This window comes from Onychomys torridus, chromosome 10, assembly GCF_903995425.1.
Source record: "Onychomys torridus chromosome 10, mOncTor1.1, whole genome shotgun sequence".
NCBI classification, from domain to species: domain Eukaryota; kingdom Metazoa; phylum Chordata; class Mammalia; order Rodentia; family Cricetidae; genus Onychomys; species Onychomys torridus.
In genome coordinates, this window is record NC_050452.1 from 41840506 (window position 1) to 41861962 (window position 21457).

At 39.5% G+C, this 21457-nt stretch overlaps 1 protein-coding gene across 1 annotated transcript in view; it reads right to left on the bottom strand.

Moving 5' to 3' along the window:
* Nucleotides 1-3900: 3900 nt before the first annotated feature.
* Grxcr1 (glutaredoxin and cysteine rich domain containing 1) overlaps nucleotides 3901-21457 on the bottom strand; it is a 119056-nt gene continuing 101499 nt past the window's right edge. The window contains exons 3-4 of the mRNA XM_036200191.1: nucleotides 12286-12351; nucleotides 3901-4216 (exon numbers count right to left, since the gene is read on the bottom strand). Coding sequence (XP_036056084.1) covers nucleotides 4037-4216; nucleotides 12286-12351 — 246 coding nt within the window. The 3' untranslated portion in view covers nucleotides 3901-4036. The remainder of the gene's footprint in view (nucleotides 4217-12285; nucleotides 12352-21457) is intronic.

Genomic DNA, 21457 nt, shown 5'->3' on the forward strand with positions numbered 1-21457 from the left:
AATGATACACTTCTAATGCATGCTTTTTGTGTTAATACTATAATTTATTTACATCTCTGTATTGAGCTGTTCTACATATTCTACTTAATCCCACATATAAAAATATGAGTTAAACACAGTGTATATGATAATCTTTATTTTACATGTAATAAACCTAAAGGGTGTTGTAATTGCCTAAATCAAGCTGCCTCAACAGCCTTACACAAGTTGTCTCAACAGCCTTACCCAAGTTGTCTCAACAGCCTTACACAAGTTGTCTCAACAGCCTTTCACAAATCTCCTTGCACTGTTCTAATGCTCTGTCTTGACTGTGCCTTAGGCAAAGAGAAGGGGATATTGGTTGTAACTGCAGAAACTGAACTAGGTCCCAAAAAGGAGAAAAGAACAGATAGAGGGGGTGAAAGAGACAAAGAGGAGAGACAGATACACAGACACACAGAGAGAAGAGTGGGGAAGAGAGAGAGGGCAGAAGGAGCTGAGGTAAACTAGCTAAGATCTTAGAACCACATAAGACACTAAAACAGAAACAGCAAATACGTCCTGTCTCACCAAACTCCTCCCACCACTTGGCAGCAAACAACTGCTCTTGGCTAGACATGTCTTCTACTCTGTCTTACCTCTGATCATATTTTATTTCATTATTCTCCCTCATCCCCTCACCGTGAGACTATGATTCTACAGATTACTTTTACCTGTTCCACAACTTCAGGCAAATAGAGTCCTCTATGATGAACTTGAACCTTTGTTTTGGGTTTAGTTCATTCAACTAAATGTTCTGGAGATTCAGCCATGATATTTCTAGAAATAGTAGTTCTTACTTTGCCTTACTAGGTAGGTAGTGTGCACCTGTATTAATATATTACAAATTGCTAGTGACTCTTACTGTCAATAGACAGTCAAGATAATTGGACATTAAATTATGTCTCTATCGGGGATGGAGAAAGGAATCAGTAGTTAAAACCACATCCTGCTCTTCCAGAGGACCTGAGTTTGGTTCCTAGTACCCACTTCAGAAAACTTACAACCACTTGTAACTCCAGCTCCAAGGGATCCAACATCCTCATCTGGCCTTTGCAGATACCTACATTCATCTACACCAGCATATACACACACACATACAAATAATTGAAAAACAACAATAATAAATATTCTAAAAACGTGGCTCTTGTGAAACTCCTGAGCAGTGTAGATATGTTTTACTTCTTTTGAATAAACAATGGGTAAAATCTTTAAAAATAGAATGAGAATATGCTTAGCTTTGTTAAAACCTGTCAAGTGTTTTCTTTAGGGAGTAGTAGCAATAACATTTGCACTAGCCATGGGGAAGCTTTCCCCACACTCAGCATTCCTATCCATAGTGAACATGGAATTTCAGCCGCTCTGAGTACCACACTGCAATTTAAATGCTTATTACCCTGATGAATGACCTGATATGTATTTTCCATGTGAACTTGATCATTCATATGTCTTCTTTGGTGAAATATCTATTACAAAATTGTCTAGTAGAATGTCAGTTAATTTTGATTTTTTAAGATTCTTTTATAAAATCTATTAAAACTCTAGTTTTTAATTTAGAACAGATATTTATATTGTAAATATTTTCTCCCAGCTCTGCCTTCTAGTTTCATTTCTTATGGGCCTTGTCAGAAGCACGTTTTAACTGTAACCAGTTAAATATTATAATGCTGAATTAATGAGCAGATTTGGGGGCTCCCTTCTTTTTGGTAATGTTGATTTTTGGAAACTTTGCTTCCTTTCTGAACATGTCCTTTCTGGTCCACAGCCTCTTTGTCTCCAACTCAGTAGGACTTCAATGCCTTTGTGAACTGTGCACAGACAGCATAAGCCAGGAAGTTCCCAGGGGAACCTCCAGATAAATGTAGGGTTCATTTGAAGGATTTGAAGACCTTCTTGTTCCTTTCTGTTGTTAATTGCTCTCTAAGGCCTTGAACACATGTTGTTTATGTGCCACAATTGGAATGTGTATGTGGCATCAGCAGAAATCTAGGCACACTATAACCTGTCCCACTATCATGAGATGGTCATTGTCCACATAACATGCCTAATCCTTCTTTCAACACAATTTTCTCTGACTTTAGGATACATATAGATTGGTCCTTTGCCAGAAGCACTGTCCTGTTGCTTTTTACTAACAAGTTTCCAATTGCCCATGTATCAGCAGTCCAACACATTCGTTCTGCTTCTGACTCATGCACATAGGGCCTCCAGTTACACATTTATAGCACACTCACTGCCTGGGTGTTACAGGGCCCATTTCCCTATGGCATTTTTTGCTCTTTTGATGATTGTGTCATGGGAATTAGGGAGGTCCTGGTGGTCTGAATGAGAATGGTCCTCATAGGCATAGTTAGTAGAACTGCTTGGGAAGAATTAGAAGGTGCTGGCTTATTGGAAAAACTGTGTCACTGGGGATGGGCTTTGGAGTTTCAGGAGCCCATGCCAGGCCCTGTGTGTCTCCCTGCCTACAATTTGTGGATCCGATGTGAGCTCGCAGCTACTGCAACAGCACCATGCCTGCCTGCCTGGTACCATGCTCCCCATCATGACGGCCATGGGCAAACACTCTGAAACTGTAAGCAAGCTCTAATTAAATACTTTCTCAAATAAGTTACCTTGTTTCCTCATAGGATTAGAACAGGAACTATGACAGGGGTGATTCCATCAAGCCATTGATAAGAGAATAGGTAGATACAGATAGAAACAGAAAATAATTCCACAAAAAATGCAATGTCATCTACTCTACTCATATTGTTTTGTTTCAAATATTCATGCTTTAAGCAGTTATTCTGCCCAGCTCAAAAGACCCATGAGTAGCCCTAACTTTATGAGGGGCTTTGAGAGTAACACAAAGCGATACAAAAATAAATTCTTTTTAAAAAAATTAAACACAAAGCCAGGCAGTGGTGGTGCACTCCTTTAATCTCAGCACATGGGAGGCAGAGCCAGGCGGATCTCTATGAGTTTGAGACCAGCCTGGTCTACAGAGCGAGATCCAGAACAGGCACCAAAACTACACAGAGAAACCCAGTCTCAAAAAAAAAAAAAAAAAAAAAAAAAGGAAAAGAAAAATGTAAACACAAAGTAACTCGAAATATCTTTTGGCAATGTCTGTGTGTGTGTGTGTGTGTGTGTGTGTGTGTTTATTCATTATGTGGGTGGGGTATATGAATGCCATGGGATGTGTGTGACGACAAGCAGAGGATACCCTCCTTATCTGTCCTCATCATCCACCTTGGTTGAGCCAGAGTTTCTTACTCAAGCATATATAAACAGGCTAGCTGGACTGCAAGATTCTAAGGATTCTCTTGCCTCTGCATCTCATCTCACTATAGTGACCCAAGGATTACAGGTAGGACCACACTCCTGCACCTGGCATGCAGGTCACCATGCTGTGTAGTAGTAAGTACTTTACACACTAGATCATCTCCCAACTGTCCTGGAACGTTTGATACCATCCTCCAAAAATCTATTTAATTATGCACTGATCATATACAATTAAAGTCATCTGCTCTGGAACTATTACACAATTTAAAAGAAATTATGGCCTAAGAATACATGGTACATTATTCTTCACTGTTCAAAGCTGCATACTTCTCTGAAGTTGAGGAATGCATGCAACTGCATTCTACATCTAGAGAGTTCTCATAAACCATCCTAAACAAGAGCACAACACTGCAACAGGCACTGAGATACATTTTATTTCCTTTAAAAACCAGAAACATGTTGGGAACCGGACTTTGGATATGTTAAAGTGATATTGAGTTTCCATAATTTCCACCAGAAACCAGCAGCTAGCACAGGGCTTGGTCCATGGAAGTTGTTGAATAAATAAGTGTTTATTTAATAAAACAACAAAAATAACCATAATCAAAAATGTAGTTATATTATACAAACTTTATTTTTTTTAATCCAAAAACATAACTTTCTTTAAAAAAAAAAAAAAAAAAAAAAGCTTAGAAACCAAATTTTAGCCTTTGTTTAACAAAATGAGGCTTTTCCTGGGCAGAAAATCCAATTAGCCAGCACAGTTCTTACAGCGCTGAAGACCATTCTCGTTACAAGCTGTACACTTCAGGGCTTTGAAAGCGTCCGTAAAGCAATTTCGAAACACTGACATCTTGCTTCCATGGCACACGGAGCATGGAAGGAAGCCAAAGCCTCCACAGGAAGGACACTCATGTGGATGCTGTACTCTCTATAATGGGTGTCGAGAAACAGGAGAGAACAGAAAATGTGTTAGTGCAAGCAATTCAATCGGTATTGTGAGATGTTGCAAGACAACATGGATATGAGGTCATTGTGACTATGCAACCTGACAACATCAGCCATTAATATCCTTGGGACCTAGGAGAAGGACAAGTGCAGAATTCTTTCACTTCCTACCTTGATGGCCATCTACAGTATATACTTGGTTTATAAAGTCTAGTAAATTTTAGGCTAAGTGTGTTAGATGGCACATACTTTCAAGAGTTTCATCATATGAAAACATTTTTTTTGTCAACTAAACATAAATGAGAAGAATACTTTTAGCTTTCCCTTTTGAATCTCTTAACACTTTTCTATCTTCTAGAATAATACATCCAATTTGAAAAATCAGAAAACTATGAGCTAAAGTTTAAAGAATCCACTATCAACCAAAGAGCCATCATTACATTGCCAAATTGAATAATTCTTTAATTGTTGCAAAGCACTTTCATTACATGTTATTTCCTCCCTTGACCCTCCCCCTCCACATAGAGACATCATCTTCAAGAGAGTAAAATGCAAGCATCATTACCCTCATTTGATACTTAAGAAAACAGACACAGATATCTTGAGACATTTACGCACGTCATAAACATTTATTAATAGCTGTCAGCCCTTCTACCTTAAGCAAAGATAAAGGATCTCAAATATAGAATAAAAACAACCAGGAAGACAGTATTTCATAAAACATTCACACTCATTCCAATGTGCTTCTTTGCACATGTAAGTTTTCTCAGAATCCATTGCCAGAACTCACCATGCCCAGGGTGATTAGAAGCCATCACAGAATTGATGCTAAGTTCCTGACTTGTGATACAGGAATTGACAGCAATGTTTGAAAGCCTGGCTTTGTGCAAGGTTAGAAAATGTAGGCAACAAACACACACACACACACACACACACACACACACACACACACACACACACCTGTAAAATGACAAACCCAAACAAATATATCTGACCCACACAGATAGATACAGTTTTGCAATGGAGAGTCAAAATTACACATTAAAAACTCAGTTGAAAAAGAACCTGAGCTATCTGGATTTACTCTCCAATTCCCTACTGCATACAACTAAAAGAATCCAAAAAACAAATAATTAAATGTAATTTTATTTTCATAAGTAATTTCAGAATGTAATTTGGAAAGTAAGCACCAGAATATAATCAACTGGATGTATACATCCTCTTATCTCTTTTCATGTGTATATTTTCTCCAAGACCCACGCACTGCTACCCTTTAGTTTAGCTGTTATAGTAAGACACAAAACCTATAGAATGTCTTTTTTTTTTTCATTTTTAATAGTACAGAATTATATTGATGGAAAGTAGATGTTGCCAATCTCAATGACACAAATTGGGAACTGGAAATGCTGTAAGAACTGAGGAGATTCAAAGATCTCCCAAACAGATAGATAGAATGCAAGTGGTAATTGGATGATTTTTGTAGTTGTTCTGTGCAAGAACTGATCCCTATAAAGAAGGTTGGACTGGATTTTTTTTTGTAATATTAAAATGTCTTTATAAAGACATTTCAGAAGGAAAGAATATTCTTTAAAAGATAAACATAAGGAAATTCTCAAATAATGACATCATCAAATTTCAGAAATAAAATGGTCGTGTCAATAAATGCTTAACATCACCATAATTGTGAAAGGATACATTCAAAACTATCAAGTTGGTCTTGTTAGCACACACTTATAAACCCAGAACTTCAGAAGTAGCAGGAAGACAAAAAGTTTAAGATAATCTTTTTCTGTATAGTGAGTTTGAGGCAAATTTAGGAGATGATAGATAGATAGATGATACAAAGGCAGACAGACAGACAGATGGATAGATTATGGATAGCATGTCTTATTTAAGAATTGTACATATACACAATGGAGTACTACTCAGCAGAGAAATCAATGACATCATGAGGTTTGCAGGCAAATGGAGGGATCTAGAAAAAAATCATCCTGAGTGAGGTAACCCAGACTCAGAAGGACAAACATGGTATGTACTCACTCACAGTAGGATACTAGATGTAAAACAAAGATGACTAGACTGCTACACAACTCCAGGGAGGCTACCTAGAAAACGGGACCCTAGGAAAGACACAGGGATCACCCAATGACAGAGAAATGGATGAGATCTACATGAACAACCTGGACGACAGTGGGAGTAATGAAGGGCAAGGTTTGAGGGAAAGAAAGCTTAGGGGAGCAGGAGATCCCAGCTGGGTCAAGAACAGAAAGGGAGAACGAGGAATAACAGACCATGATAAATGATGACCACATGAGAACAGGAATACACAGAGTACTGGAGAGGTCCCCAGAAATCCGCAATGATACATAATCTGTAGACTGCTGGCAATGGTGGAGAGAAAGCCTGATCTGACCTAGTCTGATGATCAGATGGCCAAACACCCTAACAGTCGTGCTAGAACTCTCATCCAATAACTGATGGAAGTGGATGCAGAGATCCTCAGCCAGGCCCCAGGTAGAGCTCCAGGAGTCCAATTGTCGAGAAAAAGGAGGGACTGTAAGAGCGTGAATTGTTGAGCCCGAGACTGGAAAAAGCACAGGGACAAATAGCCAAACAAATGGAAAAATATAAATTATGAACCAAAGGCTGTGGAGCCCCCAGCTGGATCAGGCCCTCTGGATAAGTGAGACAGTTGAGTGGCTTGAACTGTTTGGGAGGCATCCAGGCTGTGGGACCGGGACCTGTCCTTAGTGCATGAGCTGGCTGTTTGGAACCTGGGGCTTACACAGGAACACTTTGCTCAGTCTGGAAGGAGGGGACTGGACCTGCCTGTACTGAATCCACCAGATTTAAATGAATCCCCAGGGGAGTCTTGGCCCTGGAGGAGATGGGAATGGAGGGGAGGGGCTGGGGGGAAGGTAGGGGTGGGGGCAGGAGGGGAGAGGACAGGGGAACCCATGGCTGATGTGTAAAATTAAAACACAAATATAATTAAAAAAAAAAAGATTTGTAGCAACTGGACAAAACGGATATTAAGCCAACCTATTGCTTAGAGGAGAAAGCAACAGCATCTGGAATCCAGGACTCCATTGCTGCTGGGTTGTAAATAGTTTTAGGTTCCTAGTAGAACAAGATTGCCACATATTGCACATAAAAATAAATAATATTCAGTTAAATTTGAATTTCAAATAGATCACAAAAAAATTATATATTTCTCTGGAAATAAACTACAAAACATTCACAGTTTACGTGACATTAAAATGTAAGTGGGAATCAAGCTTCTTTGGCAGACTAACAGGGCAGGTGCTGTCAAGCAACAGGAGGAATGTTTGGGAAGCAGCTATTTATCAACCATTGTAAATTATTTGGTAGTTTTTTAAAAATGTGCCTCAGCATCTCAGCAACAAATATAAAAAAAAAAAAAAACATCAGGTAGACTTTATCTGAAACCAACTCCCACTGTGTCCTGGGACACTTGTGAATGATGAAATTTTAAAACAGCATATGGTTTTCCCAAAGAATGTATTTATGATGACAAAGAAGAGCAAAGCTGAAATAAACCATGAGCTCTAGTCAGCCACCTTGTCTCACTCTCTCCTGTCACTCACTCACCCCGAACATTGGGCTGTCAGTACATAGAACTCAAAATTGTAATGCAACAGTATTAGAATTTATTTTACATCACTGATCTGAAATAGAGCCTACAAAATTACTTTTGATGAATAAAAATATCAAACGTTAAATCCACTAGTACCAAGAGTCAACTCTAACTTCATAATTTATCTGAAAGTCACAACCAGTAAGTTTTCTAAGAGAAAATTAACATATCAACACTGAAACCTACATTCTCATGTTGACAGGTGTCTGGTATATCAAGGTCATTCTAAAAGCCTGTCTTCAGAATCCTTGAATTGTAAAGTGAGATCTTTGATTACCCAGTTATTGACAGGATTCAGTGAACTAATCCACATAGGACAAATAGAAGGCTGGCTGGCAAACAGTGAGATTAGATGTCGTAAGCCATTATTTTATTAATAAATCACTACCTTAAGTCATATGCACCAGCTGCTGTCTCCAGATAAATTGTTCATAGTCACATGACTCAACCTTATCCTATTATGCTGAGTTATTTGATTTAAATGCATCAGTATTAGTTTTCTGGCCTAAGAGCTTGCCCCTGTAAGGGAAAAGTAAATATGCCTTTAAGTCATTTGTTAATTGTGATGGTTATGGCACAATGGTGAAACTATTCTAAGACTGCTTCTATTCTCATTTTTTAAAATAGCTATTTCAATGACTCAAATGTGAGGCAAGACACGGCTTTTGTGTCATGTAAATCAGGTCCACTTGGCCTGTTGCTCATGTGTAGAATCTCCATCAATAGGTCCCAGCCACTCAACTTGCCAGAGAAATGTTCACTTGAACAGTATACATGGTAGCTAGCATTCTTGAACCAGAAAATGTAAAATTGTTTGCTTATTTCCTTCTCTTGGCCCCATACAGCCCCTAAGCCTTGTTCCTCACCTTCACTTAGGATAACTGCTAAGCCTTGGTCCTAGGAGGACCAAGGGCAGCTGTGTGACTGGCATGTGGTACCCAATACTTCAAATCAGAACTGAATAACCTGTCTAAAGTCTTACTACAGAATAAACAGTTGTCCATCTTCTAGGACGTTCCATGAGAAACAGACCATGGTGCTAGAACAGCTTATTCCCTGCACCTAATACACTAGATAAACTTCTCAACCAGTCTTGTGTCTTGCCATGATAAAGTCATATGTCCCACTTACCTATATGTCATTTGAATTGAGAGTCATAGGAGCATAGCTTTATGATTAATATCCTGGCTTTAGAGTCAGGCTGATCTGATTCAGGAATGAAACATTTTCTGTAACATCTTGAGCAAGTGATTTAGTCTCTTTCTGTGCCAATTCCCTTAATGGTGTCATGGGAATAATAATACAACCTATTCCAATCACTCAGTATATATAAAACACCAAGCATATTACTTGCTACACAGTCAGGATTTAAATGTTTCCAGCCCCGTGAATATTTAACTCCTGCCAAAGCTAACCAGAGTGCTAGATGTTCATATTTGAATATTGCATCCTCATGCACTTTGGTTGATCATCTAATGATTCTCTAGGGTCTGTCTCTTTATCTAGGTTGACTTCTAGTAAACCCTAGTTCCCTCATAGGCAGAATTTCCTAGATGACTACAATTCTCTACCAGTTTTACCCTTCAGACAAGAGGTCCAACCAAACTGTAGCACCTTACAGTGTCTATAACAGTAGAAGCCAGTAGCACACCACCCTTTTCAAAACTAGAAATAATCTTACTATTTGCATCTTAATTGTACTGATTGTAAAACTGAGATAACTTTAAAACGATGAAAATGTTTTTCCAAAGCCCTATAAGCTGAAAGAGAAAGAGCATTTACATTAATTTAGTATGTAGATATTAAGTGACAGAATAAAAGAATCATGGATAAAAGGGGATAAATGTTCAGAGCATCTAAGTCAGTTATACATCTGTACAAAGGAAACTATGGAGGTTCATTCATCCTATAAGATTCTAAAAGATGCTACTAAAGTATGGAATTAAAATGCTTGTCTTAAATTAGGGTGTCTATTGCAGTGAAGAAACATCATGTCCAAAAAGCAAGTTGGTAAGGAAAGGGTTTATTTAGCTTACACTTTGGCATTGCTGTTCATCACCAAAGGAAGTAAAGACAGAGACTCAAGCAGGGCAGGAACCTGGAGGCAGAAGCTGATGCAGAGACTATGGCAGGATGCTGCTTACTGGCTTGCTTAACATGGCTTGCACAGCCTGCTTTCTTACAGAACCCAGGACCACCAGCCCAGGGATGGTACCATCCACAATGGGCTGGACCCTCCACCATTGATTACTAATTAAGAAAACGCCCTACAGCTGGATCTTACTCAGGCATTTTTCTCTTATGACTCTAGCTTGTGTCAAGTTGACATAAAACCAGCCAATATAATGCTATCTACATAAGGCTATTTATATTTAAATATGGGTCAAAAAATAAGTAAAATTTAAAAATCCATTTCCTTGGGAGATATAAGTAAGAGAATCAGGAGCTCAAGGTCATCCTCAGCTATGTAGTAAGTTGGAAGCCAGCCTAAGCTAAACAAGACCCTGTCTCAAAAAAATAAAAAGAAAAAGAAAAAGAAGAAAAGAAAAAGAAAATCAGTTCCTCAGTCACACAACCTTATGTTACATGATCAATAGCCACAGGCAGGCAGTGGCAACTATCTTGGACAATTAAGGCAGAAATTGGTTCCATTGTGGAATCAAGAGCTACTAGAAAAGGCTGTCTTGGAGAGATATGCAGCTGTTAAACTAAATTCCTTCAATGGTCACATATCAATATAAAATCAAATCAGGTGTATTTTGTAATACAACTTGCATATCATTAAAATGTATTCAGAAAACTATATAATAGATAAATAATACACACTATGCAATTTTTGTTGGTTAAATAAAAGACAAACATCAACCTAAATTAATGACTTTATGGAATTGAAGTGGTCTATAGAAGCAAAAAGAAAGAATGAAATCGACCTATGCAAATGTTTTTATCTGAATGGAATTCTAGACAGGCAAGTGCACACTCTGATTTGATGCCTTAAGCTATCAGGACTCCAAAGAGTGAAGCTACATGAAGCTACACATGACTATCAGGGGAGCTAAAATTCTCAAATTTTTAAACCATAATACTTCAGAAATTACAAATTGTGTATGCTAAGGAAAATTAGGAAATCAGATCATACCGTATTTTCTTCCTACATCCCCAGAACACTCCATGTTCAGAAGCACTTTCTCTGCCTGCCACTTTTATTGGACCACTGTGTATAAATGTAATGCAACTATTATTATTATGATGGAAAATTAGCTCAGAACTTTTGTGTGCTACTGCTGTATGCAAGCAAGTCTTTGAACAGACATGGTTGTCTCCCAAAGGACGATGCTCGGAAACCATAGCTACTCAAAAAATTTGTCAAATGAGTGAACATATCTTGTTTTCCTTCTGAGAAAGACTAAATATCAATAAAAATAACTGTTAAAATCAAGGAGTGTATAGCTCATTTGGGATATAAATCAAATACACCCCAAAATATGATAAAAGGAATCCTTTGGCAACCATACCATATGAAGAGCCATGGAGATAAGAAGGCAGAAAAAAACTAGAGAATATTTTTAAAACTAGTCCTACAGATAGAGACTACAGACCTTTCAGGTAGTGAAATGAAATGAGGAACTGGAACAATAACAATCTAGGTAGACAGAACTCGCATAAGTGAGTGGTTCTAAGGGAATGAAGAGGTCGCATAGCTCTTACTTTTGACTAATGTAGAGGTGTGGAAGAAAATCAAAAAGAAGGTAGAACAAAAGGCACAGCAGAAGCATGTGGATGCTGGTCTGCCTTGTTCACCTGGGAAGCTCTGGTTAATTATGAATATATAATTTTCACTCTTAAAACCATTTCCATCTGGATGATAAACCATATGGTCTCCCTGTGTGCAGAAAGAAACAGGCTGATACAATCATTTACCAGAGAAATGCTAAAAGTTTCCTGGTTGCACATTAATTCAATATACTATATATTTGAAAAATTGTGTCTTTCATGCTATAATTGTAAAAGGTGGGAACAAAATTAAAAAGTGTGTCTTATAGAAATAGTTTTCCCTTTACCTTCATAAATGATTAATAAGCCCATGAGAATAAGTGTGTTTTAAGACAATTGTCCAGCTTAATACTTCATCAACACCTCTATTATAGAGAATTAGTCTCAGGTAAAGCCAACTGAAAAGTTCAGTTAATAGGATGAGGTTGTTAGATGCAGATATTTAGATCATCCTAGATAGAGCAAATGCAATGGCAGGTGGTACCCAATTAAAACTGTCCCACATACACCATCATATATTTGTATGAACATGGAATAAAAATTCAACTAGGAAACCAATTGCAATCAGAATGTGCTTAACATTTTGACTACTAAAAATAAGTTGTCCAAAGCACAATTACCTCAATTTTGGTTAAGAGGTCTTGCAGTTCTCCTGATTCATTCATTGACAAAATTTTCTCAGCACCCTATTAATCAGAGGGGTAGGGACAAAAGAAATGCGTTGTGTTAGTATTTGAAAAGCCAAAGTCATAGCCAGGAAAGGTTAACTCACGAAATAATGAACACAACCTTCCCCCTCAGCTCTGAACATATGTAGAACCCAAGGCCAAAAGGTTTTGCTGGCACGTCCCCACTCCCGTGTCAAGGGCCGGCATGGGCACTGAGAAGTCTGCCAAAGGGGGCATGCCAGAGGTCAAGTACTAGCTGTCACATCAGGTCTGGACGGGCATGCATATGGCACACCCATGAACCTAGTGCCTGGCCTTCTCCCTAGGAAAAGGAGCTTTGAGCCAGTCCATAGCCTGCATTGTCTCTGCCCTCTCCTAGTCTTCCTGGACATGGCCCTCCTTACAGTCATGCATGTACCAATGACAGCTAAGAAAATCACCAGCATTAAACCAGCACCGTTGTCAGAGAGCAAACATCATTCAATAGACTCGACCACTAGCAGAAATTGACCCTTAGAAAAGTTAAATAACAATCTCAAGGTATCCTGGAAAGAAAGCATAAAGGCAGTGGGAACACAGGCAGGGCAATTGCTCCAGAGCTGACAGTACTGCAGAAGTAAGAATAGGAGCCATGTAGGCACTTTCCTGCACATCTGTCATGGTTCTTGGAACTATCCCAGCTGTCTCTCTTTTCTATATCCTTCTTAACACTCTCCTATTCCACTTCTCAAAGCACAGAGAGGGGAGGAGGAAAGTTTGGGTGATTATTACTAATAAAAGCCTGAGTTCACCTCTACTTTGTTCACATTGACTCTGCACTGCTTAGAGTAGGCGTCTAATCCACTTGGTCTTAACGAACAGGTCAGGGAGGAAGAGTAAACCACATTTTTATTTTCCTATTTGTGGTAAGCATGGCAAATACTCATTTAAAGAAATAATAAGATCTTAGCTCCCTCCCATGGGAATCAAAGTATATTTTCTGTGAATACATATAAAAGAATGATTAATTCGCACAATGAAAAAAAAATAACGCTAAAAGAATGATATGTTGGGAAATCCCATGTAGGCTAAAGATCTGCTTGCTAAGACTGCAGAATGCATTCTGGGGTTAGTGACATTTGGTCATTTGATGACTTGTTCAGGTCAGGAAGAATATGTGACATATCTAAAAAGAGGCAGGTTATTTCCCTGTGTTGCCTAGGAACCTCTATCTCTTGTTTCATTTTAGTTTAGTCTACCTTCTAACACACATCAACATCAGAAATGTCAAGTCACTATATTAAAATCCACTACAGACGAATGCACAGGGAGACAGAAAATGCACAGAGCCTCGGAGGTAGATTATATTCATTTATTTGTTGATAGTTTCACCAGGCACACAGGCAGACGTGACAGTCAACATAACATGAATGACAGAAGCCCATCGCCACAACATTAAAGGCAGAAACTTAGAAAGAACTGGTAATATTTTAGTTTTGTAGCTTTCCATTTCTTTCCCTGAGTTAACCAGGCTAAAATGTGAAAATCCTCCGGGGAATTTGGCACAAGAACTAAGGCAGCAAGGAGAATATACACCTCATTTTTCTCAAATGAAAGAAAATGCACCCCAATGACGGCAAACAAAATGAATGCCCCATAAAAGCTATGGCCAGTCGGCTTCCCAGATCTTTTCTGAGCAATGCATTCTGCCTCCATCAGTTGTATAGAATATGTGCTGAGAATGGATCTAGTTCATTGCCTTTAAATGCATAGAATTTTCTTTTCACCTACCAAATAATTTCCAGAGCATATATTTATCTCACAGAAGATGGCCAAGCTTTGCTCCTATAAAGGTCTGAGCAAAAAAGGCATGATCCCAATCGGCAAGAGAACTGGATGTCTAGTGGACAGGTGGTGTACCAAAAGTGCTCAAGATTTTTTTTTTTTTTGTGGCTTTGGAGCCTGTCCTGGAACTCACTCTGTAGCTCAGGCTGGCCTCGAACTGACGGAGATCCTCCTGGCTCTGCCTCCCGAGTGCTGGGATTAGAGGCGTGCACCACCACCGCTCAGCTTTTGAATGGTTTCCCAGTTTCAGGGAGCAGACAGCTTTATACCTGCTGCCCTCCATCACCTGCTGTAGCCCAAGGGTCTCCACAGTTCCTTACTCAGCCAGTGTTTGAAAACTTGCCGGGAAGTCAGGTTTTGAGTCTGTATACTACAGGCTGAACTACAATAGTAACCAAATTCTCCGGCTACCTACTGGGCCCCACATCTCTGGCTTTGACCCTTGTTAAGGGCAAGATCTTGGAGTTGGGATGGGCAAGATCCCTCTGTCTGATCCAAAGAGCAGCATCCAGAATGAAGATCTCAATGTAACTGGGTCATTTCCTTCTGTGCTGAGGTTCAGGGCACTGGCGGCAGAGGACTCTCACTGCTCCCTTCATCACTGCCTTTGAGTGTTCCGAAGGTTTCATCCACTCTTTTCTCAGTCAAACCAATCCAAACTATTACCTGGCTTACCAAAGATACCTGTGTGTCCACCAGAGAGTGTACCACCTTAAACACTGATGCTCTTGATAAATAACATTTTTCTGGTTTGCATTTAACTAAGAATAACAGGGTTTGACGCTTTCCATCGATAACTCTGCCATTTAATCATAAGCTACCAGAAATTAACCATACATTTATGTGGTCCAGCTTACCAAAACTTCCAGGATCACTTTATCAGTATATATTTTTCATTGATTGGGAACCATTTTTTTCTTAAAATAAATATAATCCTGAAAAGGGTGATAACAGGATAGTAGTAATTAGTGTACTATAGGCACTTAATCATTGCTGCAGAGTAATCAGAATGATCACAAACGTTAAAAGGAACTAAAGTTTGAAAAGAATCAAGAGTATGCACTGAGACAGAGGGAGAGGGGTGGGGGGAAGAAGAGAGAGAGAGAGAGAGAGAGAGAGAGAGAGAGAGAGAGAGAGAGAGGAGACTACTGTTCCCTTCTGCACTGAAGGCTTGCTGACCACTGAGAAAACAGTACCCAAATACCCAAAACTCTTAGTCTGGGAACTGTGAGAGGGGGTGTGGTTAGGATTTGCTGTTGACTGAATTCCCAGGAAGGTCAAGTGAGTGAATGGCACTTTGCACTGCAAGGACCCCACATCCACCATGAGCATGCCAGAGAAACTGAAGAGAACTCCTTTAGTATTGTTTCTTTTCAGTGCCGTGTTTTACCCAGTTATTACCCTGCACTGTGTGGGCCAGGGTAGGTTCTGTCCCACAAATATTAATGGATATATACACATATTCATTGCATAACACATAAATGCCAATATTGCTTGGGTTTTATTCATATTTATTTCTTTATACCACTTCCTCTTACTAAGAATACAACTTAAGTAACAGATCTATACTACAGCATAATTTTAAAAAAATTAAATAAGATTTCAAGAAAAATAAAATGTAGCAAAGAAAAAGAAAATACATGCCCAAATGACAACTATGATTAAGGCTTACACTGGATCTTCCATCAGCTACTCAGGAGAAACAGAGTCTGTCTTAGCACAGGAGTCTAGACACCAACCCAGGGAAGAGATGAAATGACTCATACAACAAGTAATATCCTTGCTTTTTACTGACCATAAAATTTTTTTGCTTTCAGTAAATGCTATTAGAGAAATTACTCTTGAAACCAACCAGTAAAACTTTTAGCCTCCTGCTAGCTTTAAAGAGGGTTCTTTCATTTCTCACTTAATTGACTCCCTGCCACGTATTAGTCCGTTTTGTTGCATACCCCACACCGTTACTTAAACAGCCTTCCCATGACTGACATAAAGCCCACGCCCCCTGCACGGCCCACAAATGGCAGCATGGCCGTTTGACCAATCCTCCTGGGAATGTCTCTCCCTACTTCAAGTTCTGAAATATTTCCCCTCCTCCCTTCTTTGAATTTGACACACAAGATTCATCCATTGCCTCAACATCCTGCGGTCCTTCTCCTCACTCACCACTAGGAAAAGTGCAGTAAGTTTGTCGAACCCCCTTTAAAACGCTGTCTAAAGAAAGCATCCTTGAGATTCTGGGGAAAATCAGTCATCCTCAGACCACACTTGTCACACCGCCCAGCAAGCTGTGATAATATCCTTAGGTACACAATATTCTATGTACCATCAACAACTCATGAATATTTACTGGATTATTTCTCTGCAAAACTGTGCAGTGAGCACAGCATTTCATTTTAAGCGGGTCTTTCTTATAATCAACACTATCTCAACAAAGGTAAGCAAGTCAGGGAAACACCCATGGTGTGTTGTGAGGTGCGAGAGCTCATGTTAATGGAAGAATGTCAGCTGAACAGAAAAACAAGCAGATGAAAGCAGTGGAGCCACTCCCAGGTCACTCTCTGGAGAAGACCCAGAGGCCAGGACTCAGAGAGCCTGCCTGGAAAGTAATCCTTCTGCTGTGTAATCAGGAGAGCAGATGGCACATTTGGCACTGAAAAAGCCCAGCTAGAACCAAGCGCCATGCCTGCCAAAGGATGTGCTCAATTAGTGTGTATTGTTGTGACTGCCGTGCCCACCGGAAATGGGAGTTCACATCCACTCTGCTTGGAAAGGGGCCACGTGATCCTTGCTGATAAAGTGAGTATTTCCTCTAGGACTCAACTCTGGATCTTCTCCAGTGCGTGCCAAGCTCCACGGCATCTCTGGAGTTCTGCATTAAACACTAAGACCTGGAAACTGTACAAAACAGGTGTAGCAATATCCCACCAGTGTCAAAAAAGACAGCAAAGGCTCCTGTGGGTATTCTAATAATAAAACAAACAAAACAAAACAAAACAAAAAAAACCCCATAATTTTCCTATGTCCCAGCAGGAATACCTAGTGGCAGAATTAACTAAAATAATTGACTTATTGAGTAATTATGTAACACAGACCCCTGGGAGGGTGGTCAGAAAATTGCTGCCAAACACTATGTCTTTAGTTTTAGTCAATTAGTGTTGACCCACTATTTTCAGTGCAGTTGAAAAATACTGTTTTCCAGGAAGGCCAATCCTGACTTTTCATAGCAAAATTACACCATCAAAATGTAGAATCATGGGAGTAGTTATTTCCTCCTACTCTGAAAGCCACCTTTCCTCAAGTTAATATCAAGTTAAATGAGCTTGATGCTATTATAAGTCAGGGTTTTTTTCAAGTGAAAATACTTATGATTAAGTTAGCAAAAGTCTGAGGATTGTTCTCCATAATAGATTCAAGATTTTTGCTTGTTGCTTGACTAAATTCTCTTTGTATAAACTGATTTTTTTAATGCAGTAGTTAAGATCACTCAGGTAGCATAGATTTAAATTCTAATGCCTCCATTACAAATTAACTTTCACAGTTAACTGTTGTGCTCTATCTAAGATTCAATGTACTCATCAATAAATAAATATAATAATGACTATGAAGTTGCCGGGACACCATGAGATGATAGATAAGAGTCTAGAATTGTGCATGATACTTGATTGGGACTCAAAGACTAGCCTTCAAGTGCCACTCACAGGAGTAAATTCCTTAAAAACTAATGTCAAGCAAACAAAGGTCAGTCCACAAACAAATAGTGAAAGATTTGTAGAGGCCAGAAAGTGTTTTCCATTAACTTAGATGATGTTACTATAAGTTGAAATATAACATAATGTATTTTTTTAAGGAGAAAAGTGGTTGAGCTTAATACGTGTTTATTCCTTGTGATAGATACCGAAAAGAAAGGCCTAAGTTTGCAGTTTATTCAAAGCAAAAGTGATGAACTGGAAAGATTGTTCCATGGTTAAGAGTCCCTATTGCTGTTATAGAGAACTTGGCTCTCAGAACCCATAATGTCGACCACAATCACCTCTAACTACAGTTTCAGGGGGCTAACACCTTCTTCTGGCTTCCACAGGCTTCTGGAAGCAAATGGTGCACATACACTCACATAGACACACACACACACACACACACACACACACACACACACACATACACCAATCAATAAATCTTTAGCTTAAAAAAGAAGTGACATGAATTTTTTGAGGATTCTTTGCCAGGCTGTGAAAGTTTTCAGCTCAGTTGTAAGATGACCAAAGTGTTGCTCCTTATGGGAGATTTATCTAGCTTTTAGTTAGGGTTCCCTGAAGAGTCAAAAACAAATAAAATCCTAAGAATAACTAGTTAACAACATTGCTGAAAACTGAAAATTGAATTGACTGCTTTTCTAGAACACGGTGGATATTTAATCAGCCAGCAGAAAAAATATTTGAGGAAGATTCACATTGCGACAGTAATTGAGAAATATAATTAGATGATCAAAATGTCAATTAAAATTCATTCATTGGAAGAAATTCCAACTTGAATGGGCTCTCTTCCCATATGAGAACTGAGGATATTTGAACATGGATTGGTTACTGAAGACAGAGCACTGCAGAGCTTACATTCAACAGACTCTTGCATTATTCATATTACTCACAGTAAAATGATCAAAGCCCCGAACAACAAACACACCATACCCATCTGCCACCACAGAGGACTTTCTCATGGTGCATTTAATGGCCAAAAATAAAAGAGTATCACATTTTAAAGGTTTTTCAACAGTAAAGAAGCATAGATCGTCTAATGAGAGTTCTTTTTAAATTCACGATGAAAACACAATGTAGCCTCTAAGATCCTAGCAGGCAACTAATGGTGTACACACACACACCAAAAAAAAGATATTATTAAGGAACTTCCAATAGAGGTCCACAGTTCAGAAATATAGACTTGAGTGATGCACAAAACACCTGTCAGTGTTGGAAAATGATTATCCAAAGCTGGGGAGCTCGCTGAGAAGCTATGCTGTTGTCCACCTTGTAAGAGAAGAAACCACAAGGAACAAGCTAAGAATAGTTCAGTAGCTGTCCAAACATCGTCACAGCATGGAAGAAATATTTAAATCAACCATCTCAACGGGCTAGCTTTATATCAGCTTGGAACAAGTTAACAGTCATCTGAGAGGAGGGAGTCTCAATTGAGAAAGTGTCTCCATATGATCTAGCTGTAGGCAAGCCTATGGGGCATTTTCTTAATTAGTGATCAATGGGATGGGGCCCAGCCCATGATGGGTGCCATCTCTGGACTGGTAGTCCTGAGTTCTATAAGAAAGCAGAATGAGCAAGCCATGAGGAACGAGCCAGTAAGCAGCACTCCTCCATGGCCTCTGCATCAACTCTCTAAAAGAGCCCCTGAAACCCGGTTCCTGTTCTAACTTTCTTCAGCAATAGACAGCTAAATAAACCTTTTCCTTCCCAAATTGCTTTCAGCATGATGTTTCATCACAGCAATAGTAATCTTAACTAGGACAAAAAGTGGTACCAGAACCATGGGGTATTACTATGATAGACCAGACCATGTGTTTTGGGAAGGATTGTGGAAGGACTTTGGATCTTTAGGCTGGAAAACCCACTGAATGTTCCAACCTTGGTGAACTGTTCTGTGGGAGGGAGAAAGACAAGAATGTTAAGAGAAATGCAGAGGATGTAGGCCTTGCTTGTAAAGTTCCAGCGGGAAGTTTGAGAGTCACTGAAAGAGTCTTTCAGGGCCATTCACTATTTTGGGATGAGAATCTGTACTTTTGCTTAGTTGAGTCTGAAGAATCAGCCTGTGATTAGCAAGAGATGAGAACCACTTGAAGTAAAACCCTTGCTTTACTGAGACAAATGATGCTGTTTGGAAGGAGCTAAGGAATTAGCAGTGATTAAAAAGAGACCAACATTGGGGCTGGAGAGATGGCTCAGAGGTTAAGAACACTGACTGCTGCTCAATTCCAAGCAACCACATGGTGGCTCACAATCATCTGTAAGGAGATCTGGTGCCCTCTTCTGGCTTGCAGTCATACATACTGTGTACATAATAAATAAATCTTTTAGAGAGAGAGGGGAGAGAGGGAGAGAGAGAGAGAGAGAGAGAGAGAGAGAGAGAGAGAGAGAGGAGAGGGAAATGTTTCCTCAAGGTCAGATTACAGATGCTGTTTCAGAGGTGGCCAAGGTTGTACCCTGTGCTGGCTGACTAAGATTCACCCAGGTGGTACTAATTTTGAAAGCATGAAGGGGTGAGGCTTGTGACCATGAAAAGAGCCCCACTGTTACTGAAACTATAGCCCACTTCCAACAGAGAGCCCAACATCTTGGAGATGCCAGTACCATGAGATGACCAAGCATGAAGTGGAGCCAGAGGGAGCCTAGAGGACAAACTGTGTGCGCTTCATAGAGCAGAGCCAGGAAAGTGACCCAAGCCCTTTAGAGGAGCCCAGAAGATCATACAGGAATCCCAGATACTAAATATTAAGTTATTTACACTGTTGGGATTTGGTTTTGCTTTAATCTGATGGTATGTGTGCCCTAGTTATTCCCTCTTGACATAAGAAAGTATTCAACTTAATTTTAATTTTACAGGAGTACACATTAAGTTTGAACTTTTGAAAGAGATTTTGGATTTTTAAAGAAACTGAACTTTTAAATGCGTTTGGCTTTGTAAAGACTGTGGGTTTTTTAAAGTTACTTATGTCTTATATTGTGATATTAATAGTAACATGCCATCTTGGGGATAAATGAGAAAGGAAAGGTTTTAATTGGGAGGGATGTGCTTGTGTGGCAAGCTGACAAGGGGTCAGTTGTGTTGGCTAGTTTTATGTCAACTTGACACAAGCTATGGTCATCTGAGAGGCAAGAGCTTCAACTAAGAGTAGGCCTCTATAAGATCTGGCTATAGGCAAACCTGTAGGATATTTTAACAAATAGTGATTGAATTGGGAGGACCTCAACACTTGTGGGTGGGTGAGGTCACCCCTGGGCTGATGATCAAAGGTTCTATAAGAGAGCAGGTTGAGCAAGCCATGAGGAGCAATCCAGTAAGCAGCATCCCTCCATGGTTTCTGCATCAGCTCCTGCCTCCAGCATCCTGACCTGTTTGAGTTCTGACCCTCACTGCATTTGATAATGAGCTGTTACATGGAACTGGGAGTGAAACAAACCCTATCTTCCCCCAAGTTATTTTTGGACATGGTGTTTCATCACAGCAACAATATTCCAAACTAAGACCTCCACCCTCTATCTTGCCTCATCAGACATCCTTCTCCTTCTGCCTGAGCCCA